The sequence below is a fragment of the Varanus komodoensis genome, unplaced genomic scaffold (genome assembly GCF_004798865.1).
Source record: "Varanus komodoensis strain SLA01 unplaced genomic scaffold, ASM479886v1 scaffold26, whole genome shotgun sequence".
NCBI lineage: Eukaryota > Metazoa > Chordata > Lepidosauria > Squamata > Varanidae > Varanus > Varanus komodoensis.
The window spans coordinates 11,820,866-11,842,035 of record NW_025335684.1 but is presented as its reverse complement, the minus strand read 5'-3'; the positions used below and the strand labels follow the sequence as shown (position 1 = coordinate 11,842,035).

The 21,170-nt window shown below is 48.8% G+C and overlaps 2 protein-coding genes across 6 annotated transcripts in view; one reads left to right on the top strand and one right to left on the bottom strand.

The window, feature by feature from the left end:
- The window catches only part of TELO2 (telomere maintenance 2), a 35,430-nt gene extending 28,406 nt beyond the window's left edge, over window positions 1–7,024 (top strand). The window contains exons 21-22 of one of the 3 annotated variants that reach the window (XR_006415018.1): window positions 2,253–5,526; window positions 6,931–7,024. Coding sequence is in view for 1 of the 3 variants with exons in the window: in XM_044433128.1 (XP_044289063.1) it covers window positions 2,253–2,356 (104 nt within the window). In the remaining 2 variants the exon portion in view is untranslated. Of the gene's footprint in view, window positions 1–2,252; window positions 6,081–6,930 lie in introns of those variants that run through there. The other 2 variants (XR_006415017.1, XM_044433128.1) reach the window with 2 other exon arrangements.
- The window catches only part of IFT140 (intraflagellar transport 140), a 116,155-nt gene continuing 101,451 nt past the window's right edge, over window positions 6,467–21,170 (bottom strand). For 2 of the 3 annotated variants that reach the window (XM_044433125.1, XM_044433126.1), the window contains exons 19-30: window positions 20,459–20,636; window positions 18,171–18,361; window positions 17,232–17,327; window positions 14,671–14,803; window positions 14,445–14,588; window positions 12,052–12,180; window positions 11,689–11,871; window positions 11,218–11,424; window positions 10,196–10,408; window positions 9,952–10,118; window positions 9,175–9,316; window positions 6,467–6,942 (exon numbers count right to left, since the gene is read on the bottom strand). In XM_044433125.1, coding sequence (XP_044289060.1) covers window positions 6,739–6,942; window positions 9,175–9,316; window positions 9,952–10,118; window positions 10,196–10,408; window positions 11,218–11,424; window positions 11,689–11,871; window positions 12,052–12,180; window positions 14,445–14,588; window positions 14,671–14,803; window positions 17,232–17,327; window positions 18,171–18,361; window positions 20,459–20,636 — 1,987 coding nt within the window. In that variant the 3' untranslated portion in view covers window positions 6,467–6,738. The remainder of the gene's footprint in view (window positions 6,943–9,174; window positions 9,317–9,951; window positions 10,119–10,195; window positions 10,409–11,217; window positions 11,425–11,688; window positions 11,872–12,051; window positions 12,181–14,444; window positions 14,589–14,670; window positions 14,804–17,231; window positions 17,328–18,170; window positions 18,362–20,458; window positions 20,637–21,170) is intronic. The other variant, XM_044433127.1, reaches the window with a different exon arrangement.

Genomic DNA, 21,170 nt, shown 5'->3' with positions numbered 1-21,170 from the left:
GTGCCCTGGAAAGCACAGCTTGCTGCTGCCTGATTCACAACCTGCCGCTGAAGGGGTCGTTTGCGAGGAATTTGCAGGCAGAAACAGCACTATATAGGTTCCGATGCCTGCTTGTTGCTGCCCTTGGTTGGTCTCCTTTACCATACCGAAAAGGGAAAGCGAGCTTCCCGTGGGAGCTGGTGAGGAAGCAGCATGGACACAGCCCGTCTCTGATCCCTGCATGGGGAGCCAACACACAGTGCCCTTGAAAGGAAAAGGAGCTGCCGTGGAAGCCACAAACTGCCCGTTTCCCATGACCTGGATGGTGTGCCTGGAGGAGCCGGCCTTCCCTCCTCCGCTGTCCCTGCTCTCAAGCAGTCAGCCTCATCAAAAATGCCTCTGCGGACTCGAGGCTGGGCTGAAAGGAGCAAGGGCAGGACTGGTTTCATCCAATCTAGCTCAGTGAGCCATATTTAAAACTAAAGTCTCATGTCTTAGGAAGTTTAATTTTGGAATGTGGGTAGTATGAGGTTTTTTTATTACAGTTGAGATGAAAATGGGCAAATCTTTGCTTAGTGGAGAAGAACCCCTTTGAAAACACTGTTGGCACATCTTAAAACGGCTCTGCAGCTATGAGGACTAGAACCTTTGAAAATGAAGTTGGTCCAAACTAGAGCAAGTTGGCTTGTGAGCAACAAGTTGTCCGTCTCATGACAGAGTGGATGTGCACGGAAGGGAAAGGCAGAAGACAATTCCATTGATTTATGCAGTCATAGAATAGACGCTGGGGTTTTTGTTTATTCTAGTGAGCTATCCATCCATTTCCTTCGCTGTCTCTCCGCAGCCGCCTTGGCTTTTTGGGAGTCTTTGTCCCGCGGGGGCCGCTGCTGCTGTGAAGCATTGTGGCCTGCAGGCTTTCCTCTGTGCGGAGCATATGATGCATTTCTGAAACCTCCTGTCATTTTATAAATAGCGCAAGGTCATTGGAATGAGTCATGTAGCCAGGCTGACCCAGGGCTGGACTTTGAGCACTCTGCTTGTGCGCACAGGATATCCTCTGACAGACTCGCGGCTCTTTTGGACTCCCCCCTGCCCTGACATCCTGATTTCTACTTTGCAAGCCTGTGAAGAATCAGGTTCCCTTCCCACACCCCCTGGCATGGCTCCACTTAACAGCTGTCTGAGAAGTAGAAATTCAGCAAGGTGAGACTTGCTCCATCATACGAACGGTATGCTGAGAAAAAGGCCTTGCCTGCTGGATTTCTCATCCCGTATGTACAGCTGTTTCAGGTGCAGAATGGTGCCGTAATAGTTCTGGCGATCTGTTAACATGCTGTGGATCTGCTGCAGAACACAGTGGCTACCTGTCCGTAGGGCAAAGTAAAGGAGTACCTGCACTTTTGCTTTCCAAGCTGGCCAAGCAGGTATGAACTAGTGAAAAGGTGCTTTGGGGCTCCTGTTGCTCCTCCACTTTGCACCTGGGTGCTCTGCATTCACACAAGGGCAGGCACATCTGAGATGGCCCGTAATGACAGTTTTGTGGAAAATTGTGGAATTCATCATTTTATTTATTTAATTTATTTTTTGATTTATATCCTGCCTTTTTTCTACAAAGGGCTCAAGGCAGCTTACATCATTCTCCAACTCCATCTTATCCCCACAACAACAACCCTGTGAGGTAGGTTGGGCTGAGAGTCTGTGACTGGCCCAAAGTCACCCAGTTGGCTCCATGGCTGAGCGGGGACTAGAACCCAGATCGTCTGAGTCCCAGTCCCATGCTCTTCACCACCCCACCACACTGGCTCAGCAAATTTTATGCAAAACTTTTTTTTAGCTTGGTAGGTCATATCAGAAGAAAGCTTTAGATGTTTCATTTAAAACTGCCTTGTACCTGGTGCTTAAACAGAACCTGAAAATCCTAAGCCTAAGAACAAGCAGCTTCTAGTAACTCCTCTTTGTTTAGTGGTAAAACCTTCCAAGTTGTTCTTGCTCCTGTGGTTAGAAAAAGCAACGGACAGCTACAGTTTGTCACCTGTACTCTGAGGTTAGCTCAGAGGTTACACTGGAACTATGCTATGTAAAAGAAGTGTTGCTAAATAAAGTTTGGGCTACAATCAAACAAGCTGGATATTTGGAGATTCAGGGAGGGGATAACTTCCTTTTATTGTTTCTTTACTGAAGCACACTGGACAGTTCAGCTAATGCTTCACAGGAATTTCCTCAAGCCATTTTTTCCTTCTCTCCTCTTGTCTCTCTCTTCCTATTTTCTGCAGATGTCACAGAGAAGGACCCAGATGGTGACTGCAGAAGTTTGGCGCTGCAGAATTTGCTGCTGATGGAAAACCTGAAAAAAAAGCTTGAAGGGGCTCCTTTCTAGCAAAGGCGGGCTCAGCAGCTTCCGTGTTCCGTGGCCACTGGCCCACTTTTGGGTCAGACTCTCTCCCCCCGTTGCCGCTTGGACCAAGGAGGGAGTAGGGAACCGAGTGGCAAGCTGCACAGCAGCTGGGCTTGCTAGCAGAGGGCGGTTGGGCTGCCGTGGCTGTACTGATGGGAATGTCAACACACTCTTCCCTATTGTGCTCTCTCGTGGCTATTTATGGCTTTGGCAGGCATGCGAAAGGTACAGAGCAGAGTCGTGTGGTGTTTGCTATCCTCAGGAAAAAACACTGGGAAATGAAGTGGGTTTGCTTCGTGTCCCTAAGCCATCCTTTTCCTTGGATACTTTTCTGAGTTTCTTGACTTGGCAAACCTAGAATGGATGCTGTAAATGTACTAGGGCTTTAATCAGAAATATAGTCTACCTCTACTTTGGCCCAGATTCCCACCCAAACTTTTCCCAAGCAGTGCCAACACTTAACTTGGGAAATATATTCAGTGAGGATACCTATGGCAACCTCTGCAAATGAACCAGCATCACACGTGATGACCCCAGGGCATTCAGGAGCTGGTTCATTGATGTATGATGTGTGCAAAATCGTTAATAAAGGCTAAGATATGACAACCATGAATCAAAAATTTGGGTGTAGGCCAGTTCCTAGTAATATAATGGCCAGTTTCATCCAAACTTAGGTTGATACAATGTAGATTCTGCAACCTAGTATATGTCATGGTGGCAAATTTGGTGAGTTAACTCACTGTTCACTGGGAAGTGTGGAGAATGCATGCTGTATTGCTAAAGATGGATATTTGTTTCTGGGTTAATAACCCCTTGTATGTAGGTTCAGACGTGATGTGAACAACTTGGGAAGGGTTTATGTGCTGCTCATGCACACCATGCTGCTGTGATGTATGAACACACATTTCCTAACGTTGTCTCTGCTGGACAGTCACCTTGCTTTCATAGGGCTTCGTGAAGGACAGTAATAGCCAAAGGCTGGTGGGATTCCGGAGTGAATTGATTAGGTTTGATAAAATGGCTTGAAAGTACAGGCAACCCAGTGTAAGATCCACACAAAGTCAGGTTGCTTGCTTGTAGCTGTCTTGTCCTTGAGTGTTCGTTTGTGCATTCATACATATGGGCCTCTGCCCCTGTGGGGCCTGAAGTTGAGAAGGTTTCCTAGCTGGACTTCCTTTGGTGGGAAGCCGTTCCCTTCCACCGCATTTTAGAGGGGTTCTGACCCACTTGCTCAATTTTGTGGAGACCAACATTGTGGCCTCGGAACCAAGGGCAGGTTAGTGAATGGCCATCCTCGGACCCAAGGACTATGAGATCAGTGACTTGCAGTGTCAGAGCCGACTGGCACCACTATGTGGTTAGAGAGGGAGCTGCGAGGACTGGCCTGCCAAAGGAGCAGTCTTGTCTAGCACAAATGTCGAGCTGGAAAGGACCGGCAGCTGTCGCTGGGACAGACCGTCTTGCCGCTGTGCAGTGCTCTTGAAGTGACCTCGGCTGTGACGGAGTGAGTGCTGGGCCATTCAGGGAGTGAGTGTGATGGTCCCAGCCAGCCAGCGTGCAAGCCATTGTGGGGACAGGCTTCCCTCTGGCCTCTCGGAGTAGCAAAAGGAAGTCTCTGGGAATAACGAAAGGATTCCGTTTGAAGGCAAGTGCCCTGTGCGCATCCACTGTGTGCAGGGCGGATTCCATCATGTGCGATGGCACAGTGAAGGCGGCCAGCAGGTGAGGGCCTGGTTAGGGTGGGATGATGGCGCGCCTCTGGGAGGCATGAGGGGCTGGACACAAGGCTGCCTTATCTCGGAAAAGCGAGGTAGGGTTGGGCAGTGCGGAGCACCCTGAGTTTGCTGGCCTTTGGAAAGCTATGGAAAGAAGCTGGGCTCTGTTGTGGCCGGTGGACTGAAGGGCTGTTTCGCTAGAGCTTGCAGAATGCGCACGATGCTCCAGCTCAGAATGAAACACTGGACTTTCAGCAGGACGTTTTGTAGTCCTTTGAAGAGCTGATGGGGCAGAGGAGGTGCGAAGACAGCTGGACCTTGGATTTGTGAGTGGAGTGAGATCACTGCCAAGTGGAACTTTGCAGAAGATGGTGGCAAAGGGAGAGCAGGAAGTCAAGGGTCTGATGGAGGGATGCCTGGCGAGCATTGAAGGATTCTAGCTGGGTGAAGGCAGAGAAGGCGTTTCCCTTCACTGCATACGGTCACTTGGGGATGCTCTCAGTGCTGCATCCAGGATCCCCTGTACGTCTGGATGAAGAGCTGTGCCTAGTCTACTGGACAGTCTTCCATGCTGTGAAGCATAGGGTGTTGATGTAAGGATGGAGGCGCATTCGTGAGAGACGACACTCATGTTTGATGGATGGCAGGTTGAATGCCTTGTTGGACAGCTGGAGAAGGTATGTGAACCATGACTGGGGGACCACCACCGAGTAAGGAGGATGCAGGTGGTCTTGGCCATATGGATCTTCACCAGGAATCTGATGGCGAGCAGGAATGGTGAGAAGAGATGGAACATTGAGTCCGTAGTGGTCCTGACCTGGGAACAGCAGCTCTTGAGATTGTGTTGTTCTCAGTCGTGAAGAAGTCTAGCAAAGTTCTGAGAGGATCCTGGGATCCATCTGCTCTGCCTGCTGAAGGAGTCTACCATCAGGTTGACCATCCTAGCTCAGCCAACCATGGACAGTGGTGGGAGTGATGCATTTGTCAGTGCAGCGGTTACAAATGTGCATGGTGAGAGACACTAGGTTGATGGACCTGGCGCCCCCTTGTGTAGGGAGAACACCATGGCAGTATTGTCTGTGGCGATCTGAACAATAGTGGTCCTGAAGGACCGGTTGGAAAGTGACAAGGAATGGGGTTGCTTTCTCCTGGACGTGGTTCATCCCCTCTAGCTGTTTGTATGTTGGAGCTACCTGTGCTGGTGTCTTCTAATTCACCTTCATAGAATTCAGGAGAGCCTGCAGGAAGGGCATCAACATCAGCGCCGCGACCTCCGTTCCGGGGGTGTGGAAGACTGGATCTGCGGCTTTCTCAATGTGCTGCTGCGCCTTAAGTCCAAGTGAGGGTGCCAGCCAGAAGCTTTGCTCAGAGAAGCACCCCATGTCCTCAGAGGGGGCGCCCATCTCCTGCCACATGATGAACACATCTAGCAAAGAGGTGAGTGGGCTGTCAAATGGGGCTGAGTCTGGGTTGGTTCTCTGGGACCAAGGAAGCTGAGTTGAGCCTCTGCTGTGAGATGGGGGCAGGGAGCAGGCATGGTGGTAATGGAGGGCAAGCTAGTGTTGCTGATGCCCTGCTGTGCCCTCTCCCTGGCCTCCTGGGTAGTCGTCGTATGTTTAGTGAGGCCTGGGAGAGTGGACAGACACCCACACAGCACCCTCTCCTGGGCAGAAGCAGCACAGCAAGGGGCCATCTGTCGGGAGCAACTTGCTCTTGCAAGGGATGTATTTCTGAAATGATGCCAGAAAAGGAGAAGGAAGAAGATGAGAGAGTGTGTTGAGGACGGGAAGAGCGACAACAACTGAAGGGCTTTTAATGTTTTCTATTTTTCAACAGGGGTGGATTTTGGTAAAAAGGTAAAGTAGGAAGAACTAGAATTGGAGAAGATAGCTACGAAAGCAGAGAACAAGTCAGGGAAAGGCAATTACCAACTGAAAGAGGAAAGTCCCAAGACACCCCTAATGGCGGTCAGAAAAGAGTTGAGGAAGTGGGTGAGAACTTCTCCCAGATATACCTGGGGGGGGGAGGGGGGCTTGGCTCCCACAAAACGAATCTAGCTAGGAAATCCTCCCAGGCACAGAGCCCGTATGTGTGAATGCACAGAAACACGAAGAATAATGGAGTCTGCCATGAGCAGATGTGGCTTCCCCTGCACCTGATCGTGCCAGACTCCAGCAGTGTGCAGAAGTGCAGAGTCTCTCTGTGCTGAATGAGTCAGAAGAGCCACTCTGCAGTGTGGCCGTCCCCAGCACGCTTTTGCAATGGTCTGATCACACCAGCAGCTGTTCAGGCTGCAGGTCATGAAACCTCATCTGGACTGGTTTATAGCATCCTTGCCCCAGTCCTAAAGTAAAACAGCATGAAGTGAGTTAAGACGTGTGTTACTAAAATGTTTAATAAAAATATTAAAATATATCTGAATATGAAATGTTTTTTGCTGAACAATTACATCTGAAACTATCTTATGACATGCCACAAGACGCACAAAGCCTCAACCGTTTGGCCCGTGCACCCCAATTGTATTGAACAAGCTATTAAAGAGCCAAGCAAATTGGCTTATTGCCCCTAATAAAACAAAGCTAGCTAATCTCCCAGCTTTCTGTTAGCAATACAGGAAGAGCAGTGCCATCTCACAAAGGCAGAGCTGTGTTAGGAAGGCTCTGCCTCGTCAGCCACCTCCTCTTCCACTTCCTTGTCCTCCATGCTGTTGTGGCGGACTCTCTCTGGGGCCGGGTTTCGGCTCAGGGGAATGCCCAGTCCTCTGTGAACTGCCTCCACAGTCTGCTGGGTCACATAGTAATTCAGGTTCACACATGGAATTTTCTTCCGCATCTCTTCTAGGTACCGGTATGCCTAGGGAGAAGAAAGGGTTTCGTGGTCAACAGCCCTCATCAGTCCCACTCCAAATAAATCTAGAGTTCGATGTTCAAGTGGATCAGCACCAGCAAGCTATTTTAAATTCTGGCCTTAAACCATGGTCCACTTGCACTGGGATACAGCAGTCAATAACTTCAGCCTGAGTTGTTTTTGGGAGTTGCCGGCACCGGACTGAACCACCTGACGAAAGCAGATGCCAGCCCTTCTTGTTCCACTTAAAATTATTCTGCAAATCAAGGCTAGACAGGCAAGCTGCTGTGCTGTGCTTCAGATCCCATCAGCTCCAGTTGGCAGGGGCAGGAATATGGGAGGTGCAGTCCAACATCTGGAGGAGCAAAAGTGCCCCACTCTAGGACTAAGGAGTTTCTGATTAGCTGAATGAAAGCAGAAGTGTTGTGCTTCACATTTGCTCTGCGGGAAATGGCTCACTTTTGTAAGTTACATGATTCCTGCTCACCCTGTTCAGACAGCCAGCATCTGCATTAAATGGGTGGAGGCTGAGAGATGTGGGGTGTGATCCTGTGGCCATGGGAACAGACGGAGTCCTGGCTGCAGTCTCCGATGTAGCAGTGAGCAGTCTGTCTTTGGAAGGCCTCCCACCACTGCAGCTGCAGCGGTCCATTCGCACCTGCGGCAGCACAGGGTGAGCTCTGTGAAGCACCCGGTCAGTGCCTCAGCCCCTCTGCCTGGAGCGACCGGCCACCACACTGGTTTGGAGGGCCAGAGAGGTGGAGGCAGTCCTGGCTTCTGTGCGCCTTCCACAGCGTGTGGCTGCCCGCAACCTCCTGCTTCCAGAGGGTTATGGGCAACCACACAAGATGGCACCCTTGGTCCTCTGACGCGCTGTCGACAGTTTGCCCTATTTGACTCTGAACTGAAAAAAGGCTAAAGGTTTATTTTCAACAAACAGTGCAGGCAGATAGCCCAGAACTATTTGCAGCAATATCAGCCAAGGCTTCCGCTAGCACTGCCACTGCTAATTGTCTTGTGCCCATCTAGCTGCCTATTGGATTTGCTAAGAGATTTATTTTTAATGCAGCCCCTTTTTTCATGAACTCCGGGTGACTGGAGAACACCTGGCTGTTCCAGAACAGCAGTTCCTCTCTGCCCAGGGCCTAGGCGTCTGTCTTCCCTATTTTACACCGGGCCAGTCTGACATTTCCTGCTTCAAGCAAGTGAATCATCTCATCTCCAGATGGCTCACATAATGGTTTCCTCTGCTTTCCTCCCCACCCCCTTCGGTGCACCAGGTGGTAGTGGGTTAGGGCACCAAGATACTGAAGAAAACTATCTCCTGATCACCATACTTTAAATGTATCCCATTGTCCCCCACCCACTTCCATAGTCTGTCCAGATCTTTCTGGATCCGGAGTACCTGCTCCTCAGCTGCGGCCACTGCCCCCATTTTAGCATCGCCTGCAAATGTGATCAGCAGACTGGTCACCCCCCCCCCCTCCAGGTCACTGATGACAAGGATTGGTCCTAGGACAGAGCCTTGGGGGACTCCACTCATCACCATCCACCATCCCGATTATGCCCCACTAATGGTTACCCTCTGCTTTCAGTCCTTCAATCATGCCCTAATCCAGACAGTGCACCAGTCTCTCCCGAAGCTCATCAATTTCTCCACCAGGATATCATGGGGCACTTTGTCAAAGGCCTTGCTGAAATCCAGGTAAGCCACCTCCACCGTGTCCCTCCGCCTAGCCACCTTGGAAACCCGTCACAGAATTCTACAAGGTTCCTCTGACGGGACCCGTTTCAGCGGAAGCCGTGTTGCACGGCCACCGACCCTCCTTCCCTATCCAGGGTTCCTAGAGCTTTCCCCATGATGAGCCTGACCACTGTCTTCCCTAGGACGGACTAACTGGCCTGTAATTCCCTCTACTGCCATTTTGAAGAGTGGGCATGAACGAGCCCATGAAAAGGTCAGTCAAAGTGCAAAAGGAAGGTGTGCATGGCTGACTACCGAAATGTACAGAGCACGCGTTTGAGGGACATGTCTCTTCCCACCCTAGGTAGCTTTTTTCCTAGGGTTGGTTTGCATGTTTTCGCCCCTTGGGAAGCATTCAGTGATGTGGCCCTTTTGCTCACATAGACCAATCCCCGTGGTGGAATACTCTCCCAAGGGCAAACCGCTGCATGAGCAGAGTCGCTTCGTGCCTGCATTCTGCACTAGGGAGCCCTGAAAAAGCCAGCACTGCTCACCATCTGGAATTCCTGCGCCATCAGGTGGTGCTCCACGAGGAAGCCCAGGACGTCCCCCAGACGGACGGCACTCTCAAGCTCTGGCTCTCCCAGCAGCAGCTCGCACTGCCTGGCTGCTTCCTTGGGGTCCTCGGCATAAAGTCTAGGATGCAACAATATGTCAGACACAATATGGGGCAAAGGCTTCTCTGGAGGTCTCCATGATCTCTGCTTTGCTGCTATGGCAGCCTGCTCCATCGCTCAGCAAGATTCCACTGCGAACCCCTTGCAGGTACCCATGGTGCGGGTACGGAGGCAGCTGTGAAAGCAATCTCCGACTGCGATGAGGGGGACTGGCTTTCCGGTCTGAGCTAGAGGAGATTCTGCACAGTCCTGATCCTTCCTACTTACGCTGGTCATGAAGCAGCCTCCCCCTTCCCAGGGAAGGACTGTGCTGGCTGGCGTGTCAGCCACTTCTCCAGAGTAGACTACAAAACCTTAAAATAAAAAGTTCCCCGCCCCCACAAAACATTTACTAAGCAACGAGCTGTTGCTTGAAATGGTTGGCGACTGTACTGCTCCTGCAAGGACTATGCATGGTTCTGATCGTGCCTTCTCCCCAGAGGAGTGCTGTGGACTGCACTGCTGGGGGACCCCGCACCGCGGTGAGGTGGCAGCGTAGCCTGCACACCGCTTTCAGAGATACTTTCCCGAGCCAGAGGAGGCCAGGACGCTTCCGACGAGGCAGGCGCTCTAGCCCCTGTTCCCTGCATACATGGGGCCCCGCCACCTCCTCACCTTCGGGCCTGAATAAACCTCTTCACCATGGCCATCTTGCTGTGCAAGAGTGCAAGCTTGCTCTCTTGCTCCACTGGACTCCGCGTCTTCGCCTTTGACAGGCACTTGTATGCTTCTGTCAGGGCTCCAAGGGCCTTCTCGTAGTTCTGGTACTCGTCTACCTCCACCTGGGGGAAGGGAAATGCGTTGGCTTCTGCTTTCTCTCTCGTGCAACCTAAACTGTGCCTGAGAAATGGCCACACACCTGAGCACAAGCATCGTAAAAGCCAGCCAAGAGATCCAGAGCTCTCCCCTTGGTGTAGAAGCTGATGATGTTCTTCATGATCTCTGGGTCCTTTCGCCAGTCCAGGGACTGGAGGTAGTTGGCAGCCATGATATAAATCTCCCTCTGCTTGGACACTCCGGCAAAGAAAACAATTTTCTCGGTGTCTCCGGATTTCAGCAGTGCTCTCATAGCCTGAAAACAAGGAGCAGGCCTTGTAACCTCTGGTCACTACAGGCCAGTGCCGAATTACACATGTTCCAATCCCACACACATAGCAAAGCTTCTCCAAGCCCTAAACCCTTGAGATGGAAAAAATTAGAGGGTATGTTGAACTGGGCCCAGAAGCAAGTAAGAAGTCAGGAAGATGAGGAAGAACCACGAGTAACATATTCCCTGCCTCTCTCTCGGGAGGTGATGAGCCATGGCATTCTGCATTCGCTTATCTGAGCTGTCCTTCACGGTGGCTTTGTGTTGACTGCATTGGCCTCCAAAGGCATGGATCCAAGCCTCTAATTTTAGAAGCTGTGTGTCTCAGAGCCCTAAGCTGCTGGAGAGCAACAGATGGGGAAGGCAACTGGCTCTGTGCCCTGTTGGTGATCTTCCCAGAGACATGTGAAATCAAAGAATCATAGAAGAGCTGGAAGGGGCCATGAAGGCCAACAACCCCCTGCTGCTGCAGGGCACCAAGTCACACCATCCCTCTCAGAGGGCTGCCCAGTTTTGCCTTGAATGTCTCTAACATGGGAGAGCCCACGGCCTCTCCGGGCAACTGGTTCCACTGCTGCATTGCTCTGACAGTGAGGAAGCTTCTCCTGAATTCTAGCCTGAAGATGATATAGTTGGCCAATGCAGGAAGCAGGATACAGACCTTTGGGCTGCTCCAGCAGGGCCTTGTCAGTCAAAGCTCCTCTGCCACCAGCAGCCAGACGCTAGTCTCTCTGAACAACAGGAGCTTGTGTGCGTTTTTCCGCTGAGCCCACCCAAGCAGCCAGGGCACTTACTTTCAGCTTGTTTCCTGCCTGGGTGTATTTCTTGGTGGCCATGTGGTAGTTGCCCTGCCGCATGCAGCAGTCGGCTATCTGCTCCAGGAGCTCCCGGCGGGAGTCTTCTGGAAGCTCCTTCGAGTCCTTTGAAATGGTCATCTTCTCGGCCATCTCCTCAGTGATGGTCAGGTTCTGCGTCAGGCAGAGCTGCAGGGCATCCTGGTACTGCAGCAGAGAAAGAGCGGCGGTGAAAAAGAGCGAGGGAAAGAGGCGCTTGCCAAAAAAAGCTCCTTGAAGAACAGGGAGAGGGAGGAGCAAAAGGAAACAGGATCGTCCGACCTACCATGTTTGAGCAGAGTTTTGGCAACAGCACATGCAAGATTTAGTCCACAAGAGATTTTTAAAACATTCCTCAACCACAATAACCAGTTTGGGGATTTCGGGGAGAATATCTGCGTGAGACTGTCATTTGCAGAAATTCGGATTTACCTTTTTGGCAGCTAGCAAAAGCTCAACGGCCTTCTCATACTGGGCGTGCTCAATAAAGAAGTCCGAGCAACGAGCCAGCAAGGCGGGGTCCGACTTCTCATCCAGATCCTCAGCGATGAGCTGCAGGGCCGCAAACTGCTGCGTGGCAAAGGCCAGCTCCAGCGCTTTGGAGAGGTGTCCTGCCTGAAAAAGGAGACAAGAGGCTTCAGCTTCTGGCACACAGAATAATGGAGAACGGAGAGAAGAATTCCCAGTTGCACAGGGCAGAATTTAGATACTTTGCCCACCTCCATCCCCTGGCCAAGGAAGTCTGACTCGGAGGTGCCGAAATCCCTTTTCCACCTTGGAAATCCCTTTGCTCACCTTGTGGTACAGCATCACTGCCCTGTCCATTTGTTCGCCCTTCCCTTCGTAATAGCGTGCAGCTTCGATCATGTCTTCTGGTGAACTGAGGAGAGCCAGGTTCATCAGCTGGTCATCCAGGTTGTTCTCCTGTTCCAAATATTAAGAAGCACCTTCAAGTCAACGTTAGTCCTGGCTGCTTTCCAGAGCCTCCCTTCCCTGAGCGCTGCTTATAATGACAGGTAGAGATGGCAGCATCAGAAGAAAACGTCTAAACATTTTCATAGTAGCCACTGTCTTTTAAAAAGCATAGTAACATTGCTTGGTTACTATTTTATATATTTAAACTCCACATACTTTTACTATTTAACTCCACATATTTAGAGTTCCAAAGCCCTCACTGGTGCTACAGAACCATCTTGTATTGCTTTCAAAAGGTTATGCAAATGCTTAAACACTTTTAAAAACAGTGGTTAGCTTTTTGACAATAAATTTCTTCCTGTGAAAACTTGTAATGCCCTCTTATCACTGCAGTTCTCTCTCAACACATATCTTTGGTAGCCATAATACACTCCTGAATTGGGAGCAGAAGCATGAAACCAGCAAATGTACTTGAGATAAATTCCATCTTCCTTGATGGTAGATCAAAAAATCCTGGGCATTTTGGTGGATGGGCAGTTAAGACATTTTACATGATACTCATTTATTACACAGATGTCCCCTCTTTCCTCTGTGGAACTCAAGAGCTTCTGAGATGCTTTCCCATTTGGGCACCCAGACCCGCTCAGCTTCAGCAAGAGGACTGCATCACATACCATCAAATCATACTTGAGAAATAATAATTTTTTACAATGATAGCTGGTAAAGAACATCTGTTTTGTAGGAGACCAAAGAATGTTTGCAGGCCATTGGTTACAAAGGACACAGATGTTTGCCTCCACTGCCAGAAAAGCACCTTTGCTCAGCATAGGCAGCAAGGGTGGTTGTGGTTGTGAGGAAAAAAGCAATTCTCTGCCTGTCGCAGCCACCAAGCTCCAATAATGAAAGAGGATGCATGTCTGTCTGTCAGAGCCATAGTACCAAGGCCATGAAAACAAGATACTTGAAACTCAGTAGAGTCCAAAAGGGCCCTAGGGGTTATAATCTGAAAGCTATTCCACTTTTAAAATGCACTAATCAATGTTAAGTGATATAAAATGGTCAGTGTGTTGGATGCTTAAAGTACCAATACCAGTGACCAGCTTTTCAGTCAATACAATTTGAAGCCAGCGAGGAACAGTCTAAGAACAGAGTTAGATGGCGACCCACCAGCCTGCCCACTCCCTGCTGCGGGGCAGCCCTCCCTCAGAGGAATGGCATAGGCAGACGCCTTCCTTGGGAAGCTCTAACAGCTGTCCTGTATCAAATTAAGGTCTGTTCTATCATGTTAAAATTCAGGTCAGTTTGCTAGTACTTTAATCAAAGATATGAGCAGAACAACCGCACACGTTCAAGAGTTCTGTCCAGATCCACAGGTTAAACAAGCTGAAAGAATCCGAAAGCACCAGAAGGAAAGTAGTGGGGATTTGCATTTGCTGTTTGGAATCTCTGAGTTTCGGTTTTTTCTCCTTTAAATTGTAGCACCCTCCAAGTCAGTTCTCCGAGGTATAGTGCTATGATAGTGTTGTTATATTATATTTGTAAGCCGCCCTGAGGCTTCGGCGAATGGGGCGGCATAAAAATGGTTAAATAAATAAATAAATAAATAAATAAATAAATAAATATTAGTGACAGATTTTTTTTTCCTGGGCTCCAAGATCACCACAGATGAGGACTGCAGCCAAGAAATTAAAAGATGCTTGCTCCTTGGGAGGAAAGCTATGGCAAATCTAGACAGCATCCTAAAACGCAGAGGCATCACCCTGCCGACAAAAGTGTGTATAGTCAAGGCTGTGGTTTTTCCCAGTTGCAATGTATGGCTGTGAAAGCTGGACCATAAGGAAGGCTGAGCGCTGAAGGGATTGAGGCCTTTGAATTGTGGTGCTGGAGGAGACCCCTACGAGTCCCTTGGACTGCAGGGCGATCAAACCGGTCAGTCCTAGAGGAGATCAACCCTGACTGCTCTTTAGAAGGCCAGATCCTGAAGATGAAACTCTCATACTCTGGCCACCTAATGAGAAGGAAGGACTCCCTGGAGAAGAGCCTGATGCTGGGAATGATTGAGGGCAAAAGGGGAAGGGGAGGGCAGAGGATGAGGTGGCTGGATGGGGTCACTGAAGCAGTCGGCGTGAGCTTAAGTGGACTCTGGGGGATGGTGGAGGACAGGGAGGCCTGGAGGAAGGTTGTCCACGGGTCTTGGTGGATCGGACACGACTTTGCGACTAACAACAACAACAAGTGTTATTAAAGGATGCAGCAAAGCAAATGCTGCCTACCTTACACAACCGAATAGCATTGTTAAACGCCTGGGCTCTGGTGTAGAAGTGCACGGCTTGCTTGATGTCGTCATGGCTCTCATACTGACGGGCGACATGATATGAAGCTGCCCAGTTACCGGTTGCATTGGCTATCTCAGCCGCCTAAAATGAAACGAGAGAGAAACTGGGCTATGCTATAAAAGGGCTGCCTTTGCTGGGGAAACTTAGGAAGAAACAAGCTTACCTTCTGGATGTTACCTAGGAAACAGTGAATACGGACCATAGAAAAATAATCCTGGGCTAGTTCATAATATCTGAAGGCAGCTTCCATGTCAGCCTGACCTTCCAGGTACTGCGCCCACCACTTCCATAAGTCCCTGGAAAAGGGTAACAATAAAGCATTTCTCAATCAATTGTATTTGAATAAAGGTAAAGGTAAAGGTTTCCCCTTGACGTGAAGTCCACTCATGCCTGACTCTAGGGGACGGTGCTCATCTCCGTTTCCCAGCCGAGGGAGCCAGCGTTTGTCCGCAGTCTCCATGGTCATGTGGCCGGCATGACTATACACCGAAGTGCACAGAGCGCTGTTTTGAATAAATCGCTCCAATAAAACTCCCTGAAGCAGCTAGCTACATTCTACTATAGGAAAGAGTCATCACTAAATTCAGAAAAAATATTAGAAAACTCTATTAGCAGTCACTGTCAATTAAGCATAAAAAACAAGCAGAACCGAGAAGTTTTAAAGTTAACCATTAACCTTTAAGCTTAACTCAAATACCCTAACCCTAACCTTTGCCAGGTGTCAAAATACCAGTCATGGAAGAAATGGGGATAAATCTTCCTTGACATGCAGTTCTGTAATCTCAGGTTCCACTACAGGGAAGGCCCTGTCCTGAATAACCATCAGCCACAGTTCAAATCATGGAGAACATGGAGCAGAGATCTCAAGGAAGATATTAATGAACCAGGTAGATTTGTTTGGAAAAATGCAGTTCTTAATAGATTCTGGGCCTAGACCAGCTTTCCCCAAGCTGGTACCCTCTGGACATTTGGGACTTCCTCTCCCATCAGTATGGTCAGCAATGCTGGAAGTTATGCCATAGGTAGGAAAAAGCTGGTCTGGACATAGTGTAGGCAACTTCTTGGATTCTGATATTTTGGTCTATAGCAGTGGAGAGCCCTCTCTGTCGGCACGTGAGCCAAGTCACCCCACCATCACCCCAGCAGCCGAGCATCGGATAACAGCGCATAGAGGGGCCATGCGCATGCTCGGAAAGGAGTCGTGGTGCCAGGCAATGACATCACAAGCCACGACTCATTAGCCGCGACTCATCCGAGCTTTTGCATGGCCGGTCAGTGCACTGCCAAGGGTGTGGGTGTGGGTGTGTGTATTTTCTTGAACAGGCTGCAAGGTGTTTTTTTCTAAACTAAAACCTCTGTTTTCAGGTTTTATTGCAGTGTTGGCACTTTGCGATAAATAAGTGGGTTTTGGGTTGCAGTTGGTCCCTAAATGGTTCATCATCACTGGTCTATAGCTTCCATGATTCCTCCCTATTGGCTATTTTGGTTAGGAGTAATGATTATCCATTGCACCGCTTCCTTCTTTTGCTTCATAACCTCTCAGTTTCCCATATACATTTTTGTGTTTTACCATTCTTCCTGTAGTCCATAAGACTGCAAGCCTAACATAATTCAGCTCAATTCAGAGAATCATGAGGTGCGATTTGCCTCTGTCTGGATGTTTAGGATTAGGATAAGCAATCCCAATAAGAAAAATAAGCAAACCCAATACAAATCAGGACACTTAGTTTTCTGTAATAGAATAGTTTAAGACTATTCAGTCTTCCCCAACCTTGTGCCTTCAGACACATTTGGACTACAGCACCCAGAATTCCCATTCAATGGCTCTGCTGGATGGGAATTCTGGAGTTGTGGTCCAAATGCTTCTGAAGGCCACCAGCTGGAAAAGGCTGGTTTAAGATGAAAACTACCTGTCATCCTCATGCATTGAGGCATCTGTCAGTTTATCTGCCCCCCAACTTCTGAAGCTGAGATGTATCTACGACCAAGGAAGTTTCAGAGAAGTGGGATCTACAAGGAGGGGTTCACGCCAAAGTTAAGACATTTCAGAGCCTGCTTGCCATTTTACTGCTCCATGCTATACATGACCCAGATATAGTCATCACCCCTTGATTCAGTGGTCAAGGCTGGTGGGGATGTCGGTGCCCGAGTGGGGCATGGCCTGCTTCATATGAGATAAAGCAGTTCTAGCACTACATTCGGGTAGAGCGAGCAGACAGCCAAATGTGTGTTTTATAATCAGAGTCTCTGTCCAGCAGGCTTCTGGCATTCCGTAGGGTATGAGAAATCAGAAGACCACTTAGCAGAGTTGCTGGCTATGGAATGGCGTAACACCGTAAGGGTAATATGTCTTAAACAAACCAGCCAAGCTGTCCAATCCTTTTCATCCAGCTTTTTATACACAAGTTTTAGCTCAGGGACTCGCAGGTGCTGGCACAGAAATGCATGCAAGACAATGGTTCTGGCATCAGGCTTACAAGCTAAAAGGCACGACAGAAGGGAAGGATGCCAGAACCAAGTGGAGAACTATCTGCAGGCATTGATATTATGTACATTTGGTGCCAGGCAGGTCTTCCCTTGTTGGGAAGAAGATGGGCACAATTGCCCAATATATTTTGACCATGCAGCTGATAAATGAGTCCCCGCTGTCACTCTTGCCATCACAGGGGCATTGGCATTTGGAGCAGGGCTCTTCCTGGAAGGAGTGGGGAGGCCAACACTCACTTATCTTTCATCTTGTTGACATAAGATTCCAAAGCTTGCAAATCTTCTGAAAGCATTCGAGGCACCTCAAACTTGTGAGTGTCCGACTTCTCATAACTGTACAAAAGAACAGTATGTCAGGAGGAGGAGGCTAAGGGAAAAGTGTGTATTTTATTCAGCTTTTCAGCACCTAGGAGCAGCAATAGCTCATATGACGTGTAGCAAACTTCAACAGACATGCAAATAATTGAGTGGCAAACACTTAATTACAGTAAAAATATGATTTAGAAACAGCCTGCAAGAAGGGTATTTGTCCTCAAGTCAGTACTCAACCAGAAAATCTTCCGAGCAAAAAGGTTACAAATATCGTTACAAAGACAAATGCAGTTGATGGAAAGAGACTTAAGTGGACTTAGATGTGACGTTAAATGGGTCTATGTATTTAACATGCAGGTTATAAAAACACATTGAACTTAAGCTAAGGAATGGATCAGGAGGGGACTGCAGCAGTAGCAGAGTGCTAATTTAATGCTTCCTCTTCCTGCAGAGGATCTAAGACGCCTACCTGCCTCCTATGAAGCCAGTACGGGCTTTTGGGGAAATCCCCCACTGGCACTGATCTACTAATGGAATGCTTTTTTCCTCCTTCCCTGATCCACCTCCACAATATATCATTTCCTCTGTTTAAATTCTGCAGTACACCAACACTTCTGTGACTCCTAGTCTACGTGCAAGGCTGGGATAACAGAATAATTTACACATGAACTGCACGGGAGTATGGTCTCAGCTTTCACTATAACAAAGACCACCTTTCCAAAAATCATTTTGATAAGACTTTGGACAGTGAGAGATGCTGTTTTGAAAAAGAGGGTTGCCCCTACATAGGAAGTCTGAAGTGGTGAAAGAGCAATCTTTTGCACGAATCCTTAGAGCTGGGTCTGGGGTCCAGCTCACACTTACTAGGAGAGTGCAAGACTGCGACTGCCTGTGGCTTCCAAGTGCTTGGCGTAGTTGTAGCAGGTGGTGCGTAGGTGGACTCGATCATGAGCCTCAGCTACTTCGATGGCTTTCTGCCACTGGTCTGAGGCCTGGTAGAACTTGTTCAAGAGATCATAGCGTTTGCACTGCTTGTACAGCCGCTCAGCATCTTCCTGGAAAGGGGATCAGACAGGTGCATGTGAAAACTGCTTTGAATGCATGCCATTTTGGATAGATTTTTATAGAAGGATGCTTTGACTGTACAGAAAGCAAAGCAAAAGCACATGAGAGAAATATGCAACAATAAGAGATCAACAAGATCCGAATAAACATGAGTGCTTATTGAATACATGATTCAGAGCAACTTCTTTGGGAAGAACACATGCCAAGAAGGGAAGAAGGGCTGCTCAGTGTACCCGGCTGAGAAGGCCGCTCTATCTTGGTCCTCCTCCTCCCATCTGTCATTCAGTAACAGCCATTCCACCAGGCTGCAGCTGAGGGACAGAAGGGAAGCAGAGACTGACTGCTGAGAGGCCAAAAACTTTTGGTGTCTCTTCTCTGCATTGTTTCCCTTCCAGCTGATCATTAAAAGAAATGTATAAGTAAGAACCAGTGTCCAAGTCCGTTGTTTTCAATACTGCAGAAACAGCAATCTAGAAGATTGGTCTGGTTATGTGGCTTCAACGGTAAGAATGTGGATTTTTGAGAAGGGCAATTGTACAGTCTCATACTGCCCAATATTGCTCTGTAGGAAGGGTTAATTAAAACAGGAATTTGAAGAACCAACTAAGTCTTTGCTATGCAGCCCAGAATAGAAGCATTATGACTGAGACAGGATGTTTAAATAGAAACAAGGAAAGCACTAAGCAATCCGACCTCCAGGTCACTTTGTAAAGGAGGCGGTGTCCACATGGGAGGCCTGTTGCTCTAGGAAACTGCTCCAGTTCAACAGGCTGAAAAAGCCACTGATATCTTTGAACCAATTTCCTAGCAGAAAGGAATCGGAGCTGGGAAGTGCTGCCGCCCTAGAGCAGGCCTTGGACTTTTAACACAGCACAAGAGCTCCACAGATCTGGATGCTGGCTGACAAGCGTGGGTGGGGGAATTCAAACTATAGGACTAGCAGAAACATTGATAGAACACACCAAGTGCACCGGGGGGGGGGGGGGGGGGGGGGGGGGCTATGGGTGGAGTTCACTTTGACCTGTCAAATGCAGCTTCTTTTCCAAAAGCAAATCAACATCTTTCTGCAATGCCTCTGCGGTGCACTTTTGGTCACCGACTAATCAGAGATGGGCAAATTCTTCTAAGCTTTGGCCAAGTTCTTCTCTGCTCAGCAATTCTTGGTCCAACAAGATCAAATATTGTCAGGATGGCACATCCCTCCACCCCTCCCAACTTCTGAGGTGGGTCTTCGCACAGAAAGAACTAAGGGGGGGAGGGCATTCTCCTGGGCTTTGGCACTAAGCTAAGATGTGCTGAAGTGCAAACCTTATCTGAAGTCACGCCCCAGACTCTAATTTCAGTGATGCAGGGCTAAGTTTGGTGAGCCGAGGGTACACCCCCCCAACACCACTTTTTTCATCAATAGTTCATATATGACAAATGAAGCCCTAGAATCAAAGCGGAAGTAAATGGTGAAGCCCAGCTAAGCCGTGGCACAAATGAAGCTCCCAAAAGAAATGATGGCTTCATGCAAAGCAGTTAATCAATGTAATTCATTGCCACAGACTGCGCCAATGGCCCCTGGCTCAGCTTACTTTAAAGAGGGTTAGACAAACTCATAGAGGAGAACAGGTCTACTAATGGCTATTGGACATGAGAGCAGAGCAAAATCTTCTTGCTCAGTGTACATCTGAGTGCCAGTTTCTGAAGAAGGGGAAAAGCCATCATATTCTAGCTGTGGGTGCCCTGGAAGAATCTCTTAGACGCTGACCACTGTGTGTGCTTGGCTACGCGTAGACGGACCCTTGGTCTAATTCTTACTTTTTCTATCATATGCTTCAGCAAAAGAGCTTCCACAGATGCCATGCAAATAGTCCCATGTCCCTGCCTCTCCCTTTTCATTCCCCACTTTCCAGCTGAGAGTATAAGAGTGCCCACAACCAGATGAACCACCTTTATGCCGTCGTCTTATTTGTAGATCCTCTAACGGAGTCTTCTGTTTGGGAGGGTCCCTCCAACAAAGCAAAGCAGCTTTGTTCTAGACTTCTTGGATCACTTAACATGAAGCGGAAGAGGGCTGCTCTGGTAAAAGGCGTCCTACCTACCAGCATGCCCAGCTGAACGGCCAGCATGGCAACCTGCGCCTCCTGCTCCGGCTCTAGTTCCGCCTCCCTTAGTGCCTTGGCTCCTCGAGCATGACCCATGTTCCCCAAGCAAACTTTGGCGACATCCAGCCGTTGAGTCTTCACACACATACGAGCCATGTTCTCCCAGACAGCTTCACTGCAGGAGACAAGAAGAGCATGGCCACGACACAGGAAGCGTTATCTTTTGTACAGGATGACCCGAACCTAAGAATGCTACGCAGTGCATTAGCGATGGGACTGTGTGGCCTCCTTCAGGGTTAACATTATTCTGGGATTTTTCTAAGACACGGTGAAACACCATTGATTATAGCAAAAGGCCACTTAACACAGGAGTGTTACACCCCTTTCAGTATGAGGGCCAGATCCAGTATCAGACAAGTTCCTGTAGTGAGCACGAGACAAACAGGGCAAGGTCAAAATACAAAAAATACCAGGGCATTTTAGATTAAAGCTCGAATTGCCAGTACACAAGCCTTGGCAGAGGCATTTCAAACTTTTAAAATGGGATGGAGATGTCTGTACTACAACTGGGAAACAATCAAAACCTGAGTTGCAAGGGAGGGGAGGACAGGTCAGGACAGGAGGATGCCATCAAAGGACACCTGGAAGAATGGGCTGGGACCCCAGGAAGGTCAGATCTGGCCCCTCAGACTTAGGTTCCTATATGAAC